Raw genomic sequence first — 18,173 nt, forward strand, 5'->3', positions numbered from 1 at the left:
AATGCTTCTTACTCTCATTTTCACTTTGTGAATGGGACCTATGTTATCCGAGATTAATTCAAATCACCATTGGCCAGATCTTCAAGTATTCTTGATAATAAAAGGAACATGATTATGTCTCACCATATTCAGAAAAATAAAAATAAAACAAATATCTTGTGTCAACCACAGTGTCTAGAAAATTTCCTCAATCTCTTCATGTTCCCCATGAGATTACAGTAGAAGAAACTCAGTGCTTAATTTCTGATCTCAAACTTTTAGATGCAAAGACTCTTGGAACTCCTAAACCATGAAAATGCCCCTAGAAACAGTGTACATTACAGTATATAATGAGGGCAGTGGAATTGTATTTATAGGTGATCCCTGTGATATAACCTGCCAAGGGTTCTTTGGGTAGTTTTCTTTCCTATTTTCTTCACCTTATAAGGGCAAGATTTTCTCAACTGTTTTTTTAAACTATACTCAGTAGGAATTATATTACTACAGCTGTTAGGGAGACTTTTGAAGTTGAAATGGGAGACTAGGTGTTAGAGAGATTCCCTGATATGCAGACACTGAGAGAGGTCATGGCTGTGCAATAAAGGTGGCAAAATGATAAAATGGATGGCTTCTCTTTCACCCTCCTGATTCAAGATAAAAGCCTGACACCTCAAAACAAAGTCTTGTTGTCTCTTGTTCCTGCTAGCAAGCTCATGGACTGACTCTATATGTTCAAGTCTAGATTTGCACATGTCAACAACACATTTGCTAGTCAATTCAACCATCCTATCTTGGTCTCTTAAATTAGGGGAAGCAACCCATTCAGAGAATTTGCAGTCCCAACCCTTGGGAAGAGATTGGGATTTTTAAATTTCTGAGTCTCTCCTCTAATTTGCCCAAGGTCATTTACACTGTGTTCCTGCTGCAAATATGTGTTCTACATGCCCAGTAAACACCTTCCTTTGGTTGCTGATTCTGTTTGCTGTGTTTACTATATATTGTGCTTGAATTTTTTCTTGCCTTTTAACTCATTAACTGGAAACAGAACAAACCTAATCAAAGCCCATAGATTTTACCATTTTCTGTATCAAAACTAAATTATAAACATATATGAAATTCTCAAAGAATAGATAAAATAAAATATTTTTTTTAAAAATCAGTTACTTCAATAGTTGTTACATATGCATATGTGTATACATATATACAAAGACACTTCTAAGTCCAATAATATGATATTATTTGTACTTATCAAATTATACATACACACATATTTTCAAGGCTGACTATTTGGTATTGAATAATCAATTTCTGTGCTCTTCCCTAGGGAAGATTGGTATCCTTGCTCATAGCATTTGTTAGTTGCCTATAGTTCTTTGTCTAGGATGAAACCTCTGAGAGCTTTCTTCCTTTCGTGTTAGCAGGACTATTGGTATCCTCCTTCTTCAGGTCATGTTTAGGCCATGAATTTGAAAGAAGGAAGGATACATGAGAGGGTTTTGAAGGAGGAAAGAAACGGTAGAAGTGATGTAATAATATTAATCTAAAACAATGAAAATTAGTTCTTAAATGTTTCATGCTGTGACTTTGAAAAATATCTTCACTGTCATGGAATGCCTTAAAATATGCACCTTTAAAATTTTTGCTAATCACGATGTATTTTTTCAAATGCTCACAACTAAAATTATTCTTCAAACTGGCTTCTCGAAATCCCTTTAGGGATATATTGACCTTTTCTTTTCCCCCAGTATGAGTTAGTCTGTAAATATATCTCTGGGAATTAGACATTGTCTTTATTCCTTTTGGAAATTTCATCCTCCGAAAAAGCAGAATGGAGCAATAAAAAAACAAAAATTATCCAGCAAAAAGTACTGGCAGAATTAGACTGAAGAGATTGTTTGGAGTTTAAGAAATGCTTGCTCCTTTTTTAGAGGACCTAAAGACCATTCCCTGTACCTGTGTTGAGTAGCTCACAACTACTTGTAACTAAAACTCTCAAAGGATCCAATGTCCTATTCTGGTCTCTGCAGGCATCTACACATATAGCATGTAAAATCTGACAGATACAAACAAATACACATAAGTAAAAAGTATAAGAATAAAACGTATTATGTCACATATATTTATACAATATATGAGAAAACCCACTATTAATTATATAAGTCTATCTATCTATCTATCTATCTATCTATCTATCTATCTATCTATCTATCTATCTATCTATCACTCTATGTATTACCTAGAAGATAATGCCACTAAGCACTCTCTGAAGTTCACTTAGGTCCCTATGTAGTTTTAACCATAAGCCTTTCTAAAGTACTTTATGGGTAACAATTTTATATTCAGTTCTATTTGTAAATTATTGTATATAAACTCTAATCAGTTAATTCCAATAGTCTATTGATAACATGTGTTATAAAGATTTCAAGTCCATTCAGAAAGAAGATAAAGACTTTCACTCAGATCACCAAGATCAGCACATAAATAATTATGTGGCTATGTTCTAAATATACTTAGGATTTCAATACTTGGGGGCAACTGTCAGGTAACTATATAGATATTAACAGGCTAAAATAACAATTTGTGCTCAGAATTTACAGGGGTGGCTCTTAAGACCAACAATTAACTAACTCCTAGAAAGGCCCTTTCTTAGAGTTTTATACTCCCTTCCAGTCATCAGGCTTCTAGAAATTTCCAACTGGACTAATTTATCCTGAGTAAACTATATAAAGGATATTTTTCTGAGGAAATCCTCCCAAAGTCCTTTAGGAAAATCAACATATAAGTAATTAAATGGCTATTTTCTAAGTGTGTTTAGGATTTCACTTCTTGGGCGTGACTATCGGGTAATGAGATATATATTAACAGGCTTAAATACTAGTAAGAATGGACCATCCCTCATAATCAGAAGCATATGAATGCAGAAACTGAGATCTCATGGCTTTGGTTAATGAATTGAATTTGGATCTGAATCTACCTTTTGCCCTTGGTTGGGAAATGACTTTCTATACTGCCAAGAAGATTAAAATCCCATTATCTTGTTTGGCCTTTCTGGTATACAAGAAAGATAAGTCTTTGCCTTTCCTTTAGGAAGAATCAATTCAAATGGCTCTGCCAATAGCTTTAGCAAGATGATGTACTTCAGAAGAAAAACTATCTATTCTAGAAATTTTACAAAAGAGTATAATGCTTACCTCAAAAATATAGGTTGGCATAATTTTCATTTTGGCCAATTTTGCTTCTTACTCCTCTAAAATTTGCCCTATAACGTGATCGCACTGACCATTGTTGATTCTCAGGCCATGAAATTCTTTACCTCCACAAATTGCCTGTTTGAGTACTGCCCATTTTTACCTTCATGTGTACCTCATTTTATTCTACAATAAATTCAGGCCAAAAGGAGAAATCAGAAACATAATTTATAACTTTATCTTACATCACATCCTATGGCAGAAAAAAGAAATTAGCATGAAAACTTAATTGCAGTTTTAAAGGTATTACAATTTAATGTCCTAATTTCATGCACATTTCTTAACAGTTATCAAATGTTTTCTATAAAATTGGAACCTGGCCTCATTTCAACTTTGCCATAGTGGACATTTTGTTTTTACACAAATCTTTTTTAATTTCGAAGGTTTCTGTGCTCTATATTAAGCTCATTCCTTTGTTCTATATAGCTTAGTCACTCAATTATTGAAACCAGGGCACTGAATGACATTCCTCAGAGTGGCAATGACAATTGCCTTAGAACAGAAAGTCCAACAATGATTTTTTTTCTTTAGATAAACAGTATTAACATCTGTCAGAGACAAAGAGACAGATGATTCATGAAACTGCATTAAGCAACTGTGAGAAACATTTTGAAAACTAAACATGCAATGTATAAACACACAGTTACTGATGACTCATTTAGTACCATAAGGAAGAATACCTAAATGCAGATGCCCTGTGGCAGAGAAAGTCTGTGTCAGGGAGAGGACAATCTAGATGTTTCCCTGTATTACTTACAAATATATTCAGAAATCATAACAATGATAATAAGCAACTATTGTGCATGAACATGCTTCCAGGAGTGAACTGTCCCACATGTAAAGAAAATATTGTAGAACCAAGAAGGAGCACATAACCTCATCCTCAATATTTTTGATTATCTGCAAATGTGTACATCAAGAACAAGATCAATATTTGTTCAAGTCCTTCATGTGAAGCATGTGGCTGCATAAATGAGCACGAACTTGTGAGGCAGAATCAATAGCTCTATCCTCTCTTACTTCACTGTACCAAAGATGGGAATTTTTTCTTTTGTTGTACTTATGAAAACCAGTGTGTTTACTTTGTTAAGTGCGCAGACTGGGGCCAGTCAGCCTTCTTTCTATAATCAAGTTTGCTAAGGTGCTCACCTGGAAACCCAGTCTGGCTGGGGCTAATTAAGCCCAGCTGAAGCATGACACTTGACAAAGATGCTTACTTTGAGTTTGCCCTTCAGGTTAGCCTTCCCACAAGGAAAATTTACATTCTGAGCATCTCTGGAGGCAAGAGTGGTATAAAGAAATAGTACACTTGGTAAAAAGAGAAGGGAAAAGTGAAAAGATAAATGTAAGTGAAAAATGATAACCCCTGCCTTGAGTTTCAGGGAAGATTAAGTCCAGTGGCATTTATAAAAATAAAATTAAACAATACATTTGGATGAAAAGAGACATAGTTAATAAAAAGACTAAAGCAGATGTTTTCTGAAGAAATATGACTTGATATGTCATATGTACAGTGGTGATTAGATTATACATATAAATGTATTTATATAATGTATTTTATATATAATTTTAAATACATATGCATCTTTCACACAAGGTTTTGATTTTAGTTAAGCTATTATAAATTAATTTATTAAACAACATTATCTAAGAAAAGTAAACAATTATTTCAGCATCATATGAACTAAAACATTGTCTGATGTATAGTAAAAGCTGTTCACTTCAGTATCATGCACTGTTCTTTCTATGGACGTCCAGAGATAAGCTGTTCCTTGATTCCCAGAAATGGCTGTGCTTTTGTACAGCAACTATTTCTTTGATGCTCTGAAAACTGAGTTATAGAACACACTATAACCTTCCTTTTCTCATGGTTTCTAAAATGTTTGTGGACTGTTTTAATCTTTTTTTTTTCTTCTTTTTTTTTTTTTTCGGAGCTGGGGACTGAACCCAGGGCCTTGTGGTTGCTAGGCAAGCGCTCTACCACTGAGCTAAATCCCCAACCCCTGGACTGTTTTAATCTTGATTAGAAAAAAATATTCCAAGACATTGTAATGTTTGCTATGTAAGCTTCTGTTTCATATGACATATGTCTTATTGTACATTATTTATCTGAGGATGGTGATCTTACTAAAACTACTTAGATAAAATTTTGAACAACCTTTAGCTCTATAGTCTAGGCCCAAATTGTTAAATTTTTCTATTAAAACTAATCCTTACAAGCAAAGTTATGAAATTATCTGGCTGTTAGAAGTCTCAGTATAAAATGGGGCCATTTCTATTCCTCCTTCAATCAGAGCCAGGTATAACTTAAAAATTAGAAAAAACATGATTATGGTGTTTAAAACATGTAACCCCATTACTCTGAAGACTGAGATGAGAGAACTGTAAATTTTAAGTCTACCCTACCTAGAGAGACCCTGTCTCAAATAAACAAGCAAATACTTAAAAGCATGTGTAGTCTATTTCGATGAATACTTAGATTGGTATTGTTAGCACCATGTTGCCTAATAGAGTGTCCACAGTACAATAAAATATATCATCAAAAAATATATCATCGGTGTCTAAATGAATGATTAAAAATTTAAATCTCAAAATAAATGTACCTGTGACTATGGATGAGAGCATTCAAAGCCAACCCATCAGACCAGCTGGAGGTGAAGTTGAGGACATTAACCTGTGGATAATTACGTGTTGACTGTCGAACCCAGCTCAGAAGGATCTTTTCACTGTTGGTTTGCTGCAATCCAGCCATGATAGTTTTCATCACATTTTTTACCTAAATGGTAAAAAATACTTTAGTAAGAAAACAAATTCCCAAAGCAAGTATTCTCCATATTTTAATAAGAATGTGCTTAGATTTCAGGGAAAAATGGAGGGAATATTGGGGCCAATAAGTGATTAGAAGCAATATATTTTATGGACTCAGAATTGACTCTAATTGGTTAGAAATCATCCCTAGACTAAACTACTTTTTGAGAATTGACTGTACTAAACTACTATTTTGAGACTTTCATTTTTTTCTACATTCCAATAAGCCAAAAATGAGAGGGCACAAAATATTAGACTTATTCTTACTGAATAATATGTTAAAATACCAATGTTAAAATACCAATGTTTGCAAATAGAAAAAGCAGGCTTAGTAAGAAAATGTTTATAATAAAAATTTCTTCAGTGGGTTTTATTTGTTCATGTTTATGTGTCCATGCACACACATGTATCAGTAATCATGATAAAAATCTAAGTTATCAGTTTGGGAGTAGGGGGCTGGAATGAGCAAAGTGAAGAAAAAATAATGTAATTCTAGTTAAATTAAAATATTTGAAGAAATGTTTGTTTACGAAGCACATTTTTGTCCCTTTGCTATTAACTTGCTTTATGAAATTCAGCAAATTTCTTAACCTTTTAAACAGTAGATTTTTTTATCTGCACAAAGATTGCCACCACAATAATCCAAAATACAGTAAAATTAATATAACACAGACTCATTTGATAACGTAAACGAATGCACAGTTCGTTTTTTAACTATGCTAGCTAATTTTATGTCAATTTGACACAAGCAAAGTCATCTGAGTGGAGACAATCTCAATGCAGAAATGTCTCCATAAGATGCATCTGTAGGTAAAAGCCTCAAAGGCAGGTTTCTAACATAGTGACTGATTTGAATTGGCCCAGACCATTATGGGTGAGCCCAACCCTGAGCTAGTGGTCTAGGGTTCTAAAGGAAAGCAAGCTGAGCAAGCCATGGTGAACAAGCCAGGAAGCAATACCCCTTCATAACTTCCTCATTACATCCTGCTTCCAGATTCCTGTCCTTTCTGAGTTCCTGTCCTTACTTCCTTTGATGATGACCAGTAACATAGCAATGTAAGCCAAATAAATCATTTGATCTCCAAGTTACTTTGGTCATGGTGTTTAATTACACATACATAAAATGTTTGCTTGCTTAAAATTTTAAAAGTCAAGTTAACAACGTGTAAAAAGGATTATATATACCTAACTTCTATAAATATGAGTCCTAGGTTTTCTGTCATTAAGTTCTTTCAGCACAATTACTCCCAGGTATTGAGTAGGTACAAGTTATTGAGTTTCAAAATTTCACTCCTCTGAGTACTCTGATATAAATGTACATTCTAAACATTTTTATAAATTTCAGGAATGCATTGATATTTCATTTCAGATACTTTTTTTCTATGGAATCTATTAAGTAACTACTCTGTTTCTTTAAAAGCTAATATTATGAGATACTTGAAGCAATATGCAAGTAAATGTGATTAATGTTTATCTACATGCTTTCTTTAGGGAAAATATAAGGTACATGTATGCAAAAATTTGATGTGTTGGTATATATTATATCATCATGCATCAATGTATATTATAAATATGAAGTTTTGTTTCAGATACTTTTTTTCTTAATAAAAGAATAACAAACGATTTTTCAGTAAATACATATTTTAACATCTCATATTAGTCATCATTTTATAAATTGTTGGTTGAATGCAAATTGTGGCATATAATACTAAATCTGATTTTTAAACACTTATACACTTAGAGATGATATTTGTTGACATGGTGATAGTGTAAAGATATGAAATCTGTGCATATGTATTGTACAATATGTTGATAGCCCATTCCCTTTCTTAGGGATAGATTGTCCAAATTTGTAATCCTTTTCTGACTTGATTTATCTACCCAGTTACTCTGTGAATAAATAGGTCAAATAATTATATACAGCATATAATATTTTATAGTATATTCTAAAATTATCACTTGCACAACCTACAGCTATAGCCATGGGAAGAATTGCTTTACTTGCTAAAGTGGGGTTGAAATCAATGAATAATGTTATATTGGTGATGATGGATTTTCTCTGATCAGGCAGCCCTCCAATAATGAATTGGATTCATTTGTGAAATGCTTGACCAGACTGCCCTCTATGTGCATAATGTTTAAGGACAACGCAGTATTGAATCCAAAATGCTTTAAGCATCATTATGTGTCTAATTCAGCTTATCAGCTTCAGCCTCATTGGCACTGCTTCTACTTGAGCAAAATGTTGCTGAGAAAAAAAGAAAGGGTAATATATAAATCACTGTTTCTCCCTTTCCTACATTAAAATTATTGTCAGGAAATCATTGAGATGGCTAGACAGGTGAACCAGAAAGCAGAAAATGTCTTGTCTTCAAGGTTTACAGTGGCAATGAGAGAAATTACCAAATATGAGACAAATATGTGTATATTTATTAATTTGAATGTAATTATGACCATGAAAGGCTAGGAGTGTAGCTGATTGTTTGGAAATATTTTTAGTGTGTGCAAGATCCTGAGTCTCAGCTTTAACAGTGAAAAATAGGTCAGGGAGAAATGATGTAGTTAGCTAACTAGGCAAATAATTTTATAATGTACATACAGCTGTACCAGCAAAGACTCCTCTATAAGGAAGGGTTTGTTATTTAGCTGTTATCAGAAAGAGTCCAGCCATTAGTCTCTACTGAAACTATCTGAATTTCAGAGCTCTGTCACCAAAGGTCACAGATTTTCTAAAGTCACACATATCTCATGGCTGATGAAAAGAAACACTACAAACTACTAGGTATTTGAACCTCAATTGGGTCACTGTTGCACCAGGTTCACCTTGGTGTTAAATAAGGCCTCTTAGATTCTCTGTCACTGTGAGTCTGTAGCCCTTGTGCTTGCTTCCTCTGTCCTTCTCTGGATTTCAGTCTCCAAAGCAACACACAATAAACATGTGGTCAGCATAGATTTGCCCTCATAAGCAAATTCCCAGAATGCACTGGTAGTCAGGCAATGCAGAAATGGAAAAACACTTCCTTTTCTGCTGAGGCACAGTGAAAGAAATGGCTTATGTAGTTTGACAGGACTTTCAGCAGCCCGAAAACATGCATGGCATTCTCTGGTAAGGGGATGTTGTGCAAATGAAAAATAATAAAGAAATAATGATTTTCATGTGAATCCTACCAAAAATTGAGAATTTTCCATTAGAGGACGGAACCTCAGTTGATACCATAATAGTGTTAAGAATGTTTAGTTTTCTCTCTAGGTGTTCCTAAGGCTGAGTTTACATCCCTAAAATGTTGACCTTAATCTGATAGTAGGAAGAAAAGCTGCTAAAGGAGTAATGATGTGTATTGAGCGAAATGATTCCTTTTGAATTAAATAGTTTTAATAAAAGGCATCGTGTAATCTAAGAGAGAGAGAAAGGAGGAGAGAGAGAGAGAGAGAGAGAGAGAGAGAGAGAGAGAGAGAGAGAGAGAGAGAGGAAAAGTACTAAGTACACAAGTGGAAAGTAGCCCTCTATAAGAATGTCTTAGTTTAGAAGAAAGCAAATAAGGACATTTATTTCTGGATATAAAAACCTTTGCTCATCTTTCTCCCCATGATATCAATAATTCACACACACACAAATAAGCACTGATACTTAAAACAAAATGAAGGATCAGAAATGCTAGTAAAAGCTAACAATCAAACTCTTCCGTAAGTGGAAAATGAGCTGCAAAAGGAACTATAGAAGAGATAAGAATGGATGGCAGCATAGGAAAGATAAATTCAATGACAAACACAATTGTAAAAGCCTTGTGGAGATCTGTGGACGCTTTTGGCTTTGTCAGAACTGGTGTCTGCAATACAAACTGGGTCATTCCACAGTCTGTTACTAGATCACTAGAAATACAGCAATGACTGAAGCCATTCCACCAAGCACTCCTGATGTCGGTTGTGGTCCTACGTGCCTTATTTCATTTTTACAGTGTTTCAGCTTTAGCTCTACAAACAATTGATTGTATAAAAACTATTCTTCCTTTAAGATACTTTGGAAAGTAGTGAGTAGTATAATTAAGTCACTGGTGACAGGCAGGGTATGTTGCCATGTCACTGGTTTGATTGTTATCACTGCTGTATGAAAATGGCTGGAAACACTGTGGCTTTGATTCATGTTAGCACATTTGCCCTCTCTTCTCTCTATGCTGTCATCAAATGTACTTGAACTCATGTAAAACAAAAATATATCAGGTCAATAGGATTATTATTATGGAAGCTAAGTTGAGTAGGTACACCACTGGTCCCTCCACAAGTAAGACCAGGTAATATTACCATACTAACTAAAAGTCAACTCAAGGAAGTAAAATAATAGTGGCAATAGGGAGGCACACCAATATTATAATAAAGAAAGAAGTTACACAGAGAAAAATGAATACTAAAAGATCACATTGGAGAGACATATCCAAAAATGGCAAATATATACTCAGAAATGTTTTCATGGTCCTCTAAGACTGGAATAGTAACTTAGACTGATTTTAAAGGCACACACATTTCTCTTCAAGGTAGCATAAAAGTGCTAAAATTGGTTTCCTTTTGAAAAGGGAGAAGAGAAAAAGAGAGAGAGAGAGAGAGAGAGAGAGAGAAAGAGAGAGAGAGAGAGAGAGAGAGGCATATCTCATATATCTTCAAATTTGCAAAGTATTTGAACACATAAAGCAATCCTTATCCGTGATATGATTTTCCTGTAGTAAAAATGGTATGGTACCCTATTTTAACAAAAGCTATTTTCTCATTTAATCCTGATAAAAAAATATCGACATGTGCACTCATTTTTCATTTGATAAAAAGGACTATGGCCCGAAAAGGTATGGCATTATATCTAATGTCGTTAAGATAGCAAATAGGTAAGTATCTACATCTGTCTCATTCAGCTTCCTGTTGGACCTCTTGGAGGGCAGCTCCTGTCTGTAAGCACATCATAGCATCAGTAATAGTATTAGGCCTTGGAGCCTTATACCCAACCAATGGAATGACGTCTGGGACCCCTGTGGTTGAATGAAGGAGGAGGATGACCCCATAGGAAGACCAACATTCTCACCAATCCCAACCCCGAGATTTCAGACATTTGAGACACCAACTGTAAGCAGCATACCTTAGCTGTAACGGTGCCCTGGCATATATACAGCAGAGTAAAATACCTCTTGCCTGGCCTCAGTGAGAGAAGGCACTCACCCCTCGAGAAATTAAAGTCCCATCTGTGTGGGGAGGCCTGGGTGTGGGGCTGGGGCAGGGCTGAGGCTGCCTGGTCAGGGGGTGGGACATCCTGGAAATAGGATGAGGCGTTAATAGGTGGGCAGACTGAGTGGGGATAACAGTTGGATCTGTAAAAATGATTAAAGATAATTAAAAATTAATTAATTAAAAAGATAGTAACTAGGTCTGTTTAAATTTAAATTTGTGTTGCGATGATTTTACATATTTGTACTGTTTTTACTGAAGGACAAAAGAATCTTTGATTTGGTTTACTTCTGTGATTGAGAAAAAATGCAATTTCAAAATCCGACTAACTCTGTAGCTGGAATACTCATATAAATATTTCCATCCTACTAATATTTCATTGTTATAGGCGTATATTTTGAATATACAAGTTTGATAAAAGATTACTCTTTTGACACTGGTGTTTTAAAGGAAAGGTAATTTTCTTATAAAATTCTATATATCATGAAATGCACATATTTTGTTATAACTTTTAGATATAGATGAGATTTCTTTCTTTTTATTGCCATACTTACACAATGACAGAATTGCAGCAATATTCCTACAAATACACCAGAAATATTAATACTAATTCTTAATAGCTAACATTATATAGCATGCAAATTTAAAAATCAGTCCTATGAAGATGGTTAGCTAAGTTAATGATATTGCTGTTTATTTTGCAGGTCAAAGATTGAAATGAAAGAAAGGATTAGCAACATGCTTCACAAAAAGGCAATGACGGAGTATATTTACCTGCCAGTGGAGGATTATATTCCAGATCAAACCAAGAGTGAGTTTATGATTTCCATCCACTATGTCAGTGCTTCCTATATTTACTAAATCAACCTGATTTTTGTGTAAGAAGAGAAAAAAAATCGATTAATGGATAGAAAATAACTAATTGTAAATGAAGCAATACATGAAAGTTGTATTTACCTATTCTTGCAGTCAAACAACAGTACAGATTTTCAAAAATAATATAAAATTTAAACTAAATGCATTTTAAGTTCATTTTCCATATTAAACCAGTACCTAGGAACTAGGAAATGAAAGCATTAGCATAAGAATATAGGACATTAAAGAGTCTAATCAGTGTTCTCTCCAAACAATGGACAATGAGTAATAACTCACAAAATATATCTGCAATTAAGACACACTTCCTAGTATTCAATCAATTTAAAATTCAATATAAAAACATAAATATAAAAGAAGTTTCACCATTTTTTATAGTATAAAAGAAATTCTACTATGGCTTTGTATGAACTCATTTGCCTAAAATCTATTTTAGAAAACTTAATGTGAGAATCAATTTCAGAAGGATTATATTTTCATTTATAAGAATAGATAACAAGAAGCTGGATTGGTTATCATGAGTTACCATAATATAATTACTATTTTCTCAGTTTTTAATTTTTGCTTCATTTCTTGTCATGTAACCAACTTCTTTTTCTCTACAACTTCCTAACTCTACCACACACAAGAACATACACAGAGCCACCATTTGAACATATCTTCCACATTAAACAGACATTTTTGAACTCCTAAAATTATGTGTTAAAAACATTTTTGGCAAGTAACCTCCTATGGGTATCTTATTATGGCAACACAAAACACACCAAGATACATTATATCACTTCTTTGTCATGTTCCCAACATACTAACTGGAATCAACTTAAATATGAGACACAGGTAATTAGGCATACAAATCTGAACCTTGCGGGAAATGTAGGTCATCCTATATTCTTAGAAGACAGAGTTCTTCTGATTGTTATTTCAAATGAAAACAGCCTTTGTATCCATAATCTAATGAATGGAGGAAGAAAATGTAGTACATATACCCAATGTCACAGAAAAAAACATAAAATTCCTTCACTTGCAATAAAACAGATGGACGTGCATATAGCTATATTATATCAAACTAAGTAAGCACAGAATTGCAAGCGCTATGTAATGTAGCTCTTGTGTGAGATCTTCAAAAGTTGATTTCATCGATGTTGAGACCACAATGTCAACTACCTGGTTATGTTGAACATGGATCTAGCAAAGGCTTATCAGTGGGCAGTAACTTACAGTATAAAAATAGCAACAAGTACTGACATATAGTTTGCAGAGTAGGGTGATTTAAAAAAATGTCATGCAGTAAACAGGTCAAAATAGTAGAATAATAGATTTTGAAAATTTTCACCATAAATATATGGTACTTATGAATCTTACTTAATTTGATTTAAGTATTGGTTGTATACACATAGTCTAACTTTATTATACTACATTGATATGCATATTTTATTCTTCATACATCCCCTAGAAATAACTAAATTCTAAATTTAAATTATGCATTATTTATTTAAACATTCCATCATTTCATTTGTACTATTGTCTGAATGACATATCAAATTGATCATGAATTAATAGTTCTATTTTGGCTATCCCTGTTTCTTCTCACTTTCTCCCAGTCTGATCAAAAAATTCATGATCACTGTGATGGTTGAGATGAGAAGGAACCCCATTAGGTCATACATTTGAATGTTTGGACCCTAGTGGGTGGCAAGTATCCTAGGAGGGATGAGCAAGTATGGCCTCCTCAGAGATGGTGTGTCTCTAGAGGTAAAAGCTCACAGAAGGCTCAGGTTCAATCCAGGCTCTCACACCCCTCCCTCTCCCCTCACTATCTCTCTCCCCATCCCTCTCTATTTCTGCTTCCATTAATAATATGTAAGCTCTCAGCTATGGATCTATCTCTATTCATGTCCAACTGATTGCCTACTGTCTGCATGTTGCCCTTCAGAAAATAGAAGTGTACATAAACAATTTTACATGGATAAATATCTACAGGGCTTAAACAAATAAGGAATATAGATAAAATGATGTCAGTGAGGATGTGAAAAATAGGAACTCTCCCCCATTGTTGGTGGGACTGCAAACTGGTAAAACCATTCTGGAAATCAGTCTGGTCGTTCCTCAGAAAATTGGACATATTACTACCTGAGGATCCAGCTATACCACTCCTGGGCATAGACCCAAAAGATGCCCCAACATATAACAAAGACACATGCTCCACTATGTTCATAGCAGCCTTATTTTTACTAGCTAGAAGCTGGAAAGAACTCAGATGTCCTTCAACAGAGGAATAGATACAGAAAATGTGGTACATCTACACAATGGAGTACTATTCAGCTATTTAAAACAATGACTACATGAAATTCATAGGCAAATGGATGGAACTAGAAAATATCATCCTGAGTGAGGTAACCCAATCACAGAAAAACACACATGATGTTTACTCACTGAAAAGTAGATATTAAGCCAAAACTCAGAATATCCAAGAAAGAATTCACGACTGTATGAAGCTCAAGAAAAAGGAAGACCAAAATGTGGATGCTTCAGTCCTTCTTAGAAGAGGGAACAAAATACTCATGGGAAGAAATACAGGGACAAAGAGTGGAGCAGAGACTGAAGGAAAGGCCATCCAGAGACTGTCCCTCCTGGAGATCCATCCATATGCAGCCATCAAACCCAGTCACTATTGCTGATGCCAAGAAGTACTTGTTGACAGGAGCCAGATTTGGGTATCTGCTGAGAGGTTCTGCCAGAGCCTTACTGATACAGATGAGGATGCTAGCAGCTAACCATCAGACTGAGCAATGGAACTGCAATGAAGGAGTTAGGGAAAGGACTGAAAGAGTTGCAACCCCATAGGAAGAACAACATCAACCAATCAGATCCCCCATATCTCTCAGGGACTAAACCACCAACCAGAGTGTACATGGAGGGATCCATGACTCCAGCTGCATATGTAGCAGAGGAGAGCATTGTCTTACATCAGTAGAATTCTCACTCTTTTTATCTCTGCCCCTTGGCTAGGTGTGGGCCTCTATATTAATTGCCATGCACTGCAAACAAAAGATTCTCTGATATAAGTTTAGAGGTGATTTAATCTATAGATATAATGAGAAATCATTAGTAATCAGGTGAACAGTATACCCATTTACCAGACTGATCATAATTCATTCACCTCTGTGGCCTAAGGCCTGTCTGGCCATAAGTTCTTGGTCCAAAAATAAAATCAATGCATAGGATTGAGTTCTTGCCTAACCAACACCAGATGTTTCTATGATTTAAGTTTTTTTCTTTTGTTTCTTAAGTAAAAATACGTGATTTTGATAATTTTTGTTTCCATGATTTAATATATATATATATTTTTTAATGTTTTATTGGCTATTTTGTTCATTTGCATTTCAAATATTTCCCCCTCCCTGGCTTCCCCTCTGAAAAATCCCCATTCCACCTCCCTCCCCTACCTCCATGAGGGTGCTTCCTCATCCACCTACCTACTTCTACCCCAATACCCTAGCATTCCCCTATGCTGGGGAATCGAACCTTCATAAGACCAAGGGCCTCCCCTCTCACTGATGCCAGACAATGCCATCCTCTCTTACATATGCAGCTGGAGCCATGGGTCCTTCCATGTGTACTCATTGGTTGGTGGTTTAAGAATGATGACTATAATACTATTTTGTAGTTAGTATTTATATGCTTTGTTCATATTGTTTACATTTTTATGTTCTTTATTAACTATAAACACTTTATAAATAGAAGCTAATTTTTATTAAGTGTTTACAATTTCCTAAATACAATTACAAACAATTTCCTACTTCAGTACAATACTTTTTGCATTTTGTTCCAACGTGAGATTCATACAAAATTGTAACTTAATTTAACGTTTTTTGGGTGTTGATATTAATATTAATTTAACATTACAAAAAGATTTATAAGCTTTTACATTTTATATGGTTTGAAATAGCTGAAAATATAGGAACAATCTAAATTCATTTGTGAAAAATCTTGCTACATTTTTCAGTGGTGGATCTCTTAGAAACTATTATGTGCTTTCTGAAGTAATTAGCTTACTCAATTTTCTACTTACTCTTAGCTCAATTTGAGTAATTTGCATCATACTACGAAATCATTCATTTACTAGAATTTTCACAATTATTCTTTCAGACAAAATTGCTTATGATATTTTCTTAATTTCTTCTGCAAACTTTGCTATGCATACTTTTTCATTCCAAGTCCTGAATTTCTCATTCATTTTTTTTTCATTTTACATGGTGATTTTCCTTTGTTCAGATTAGAAGTGGGTTTTCTTTCCGCAGCTATTTTAAAAAGTCATCTTTATCAAACATATTCTATATTTTAATATTAATCCATATTGATTGTAATATTTATTGCAGCTTCACCTTCCATTATTTATTGAAGAACATTTAAATAGAGTTAAAACAATAGGCATTAAAAGAAAGAGGCACAAGAGCCAAAAGGTAGATAGGGGTTTCTCTCAGAGTTGCTTGAGAGTTTTTAAGATATGTGTTTATTTAATTTTATCTTAAAAAATAACGTGATCATCCTCTCTGGATGCAGATTTCATGATACCTTCAATATTATCCCAGGCAATGTTGATATTCAATTTAATATGTGTTTATGTGTGTATTGTGTGTGTTATCATAAGGACTACATAGTAAAAAATTCACTATTAAGGTCCTTAATGACACAAAAATTTCTGCTCCATATGTTTTATACTAAAAGAAACTTGTAAAATATAAATAGTTACCAAAGTGTATTTTATTTTCTGTGAAAATTAAATAGGATGTTGTACCAGATACTTTTTTATCAACCTGACACAAGCTAGAGTGATTTTTGAAGAGGGAACTTCTGTTAAGAAAATACACCCACCAGATTGACCTGTGGGTAATGTGATGCATTTTCTTGATTGATTATTGATGTGAGAGGTTCCAGTTCACCCTGGGTGGTGCCATTCCTGTGCTGGTGGTAGGTCCTGAGACCTATAAGAAAGTAGGCTGGGCAATCCAGAAGAGAAAAGGAAAGCCTGTCAACAGCACTCCGCTATAGTTTCTGCATCATCTCTTGCCTCTAGTTTCCTGTCCTATTTGTTTTCTGTCCAGACTTTCCTTAGAAATGGAGTATGACCTGGGAGTTGTAATCAGAAGTAAATTTGTTCTTCACCAAGTTGTTTTATGGTCATGGTGTTTTTATCACAGAATAGAAATCCTAACTAAGACAGATGCATTGAATTTTGAAGAAAGTTTATTTCAATTCTTGCCAATAGACTTATTTTCTGTTACTTTATTCACAAAGTATTAGATTCTGACTTAGTTTTACACTTCTATGTCTGGAAGCTGCCCTATTCAACTGTAAGTTTAAAAAACAATAGATCGCTAGTATTTGTATTTGCATTGATATAAATAAAACTCTGTCATTCAGGTAGAATTAATGAATATATATATATGTATGTATATATATATATTCATATTCTGTCTCTGCATTCTCTTTCAAATTCCCCCCTCCCCTCTCCTCTTCCTCTCCCTTCTCCTCCTCCTCCCTCCTTCTCTCCTCTCCCTCCTCCTCCTTTCCTCCTTTCCTCCTTCTCTCTCTCTCTCTCTCTCTCTCTCCTCTCTCTCTCTCTCTCTCTCTCTCCCAAGAGCTTATATGTATTAGGAAAACACTTAAACTGCAAAACTACATTTACTTAAATGTGAACCAATAAGAAACTTCTCCTCTATCAGAATTTACAAGCTAAGTAAATACATAAAAAAGGTCTAACACATGAACTTTTAAGAGGATTAGATTTACTTTGTTTACTTTCTGGAGATAAGGAAAGGAATTAGAGAAGATCCCCTTTCTTTTCTCTAATTTTTATAATCCAGTGTTTTTATCATACAGTATGTATAGTATAATATTTTGTACCAATATATACATTTAATATTTACATGTCTCTCCATATTTGCATTTCCAAATCAATGGAGTAAGAAGGTAAACAATGTAGTAGTAGCATTGTATCCTTCATTGTGCATGCATTGCTTTTCACAATTCATAGATAAAGCCATAGATATAGATATT

At 34.3% G+C, this 18,173-nt stretch overlaps 1 protein-coding gene across 1 annotated transcript in view; it reads right to left on the reverse strand.

Moving 5' to 3' along the window:
* LOC116887853 (dystrophin-like) overlaps nt 1-18,173 on the reverse strand; it is a 569,231-nt gene that overhangs the window by 349,757 nt on the left and 201,301 nt on the right. Inside the window, 2 exon segments of the mRNA XM_032889357.1 lie at nt 5,831-6,003; nt 12,015-12,107. Of these exon segments, the coding sequence (XP_032745248.1) occupies nt 5,831-6,003; nt 12,015-12,107 (266 nt within the window).

Source organism: Rattus rattus, chromosome X (assembly GCF_011064425.1).
Source record: "Rattus rattus isolate New Zealand chromosome X, Rrattus_CSIRO_v1, whole genome shotgun sequence".
Lineage (NCBI taxonomy): Eukaryota > Metazoa > Chordata > Mammalia > Rodentia > Muridae > Rattus > Rattus rattus.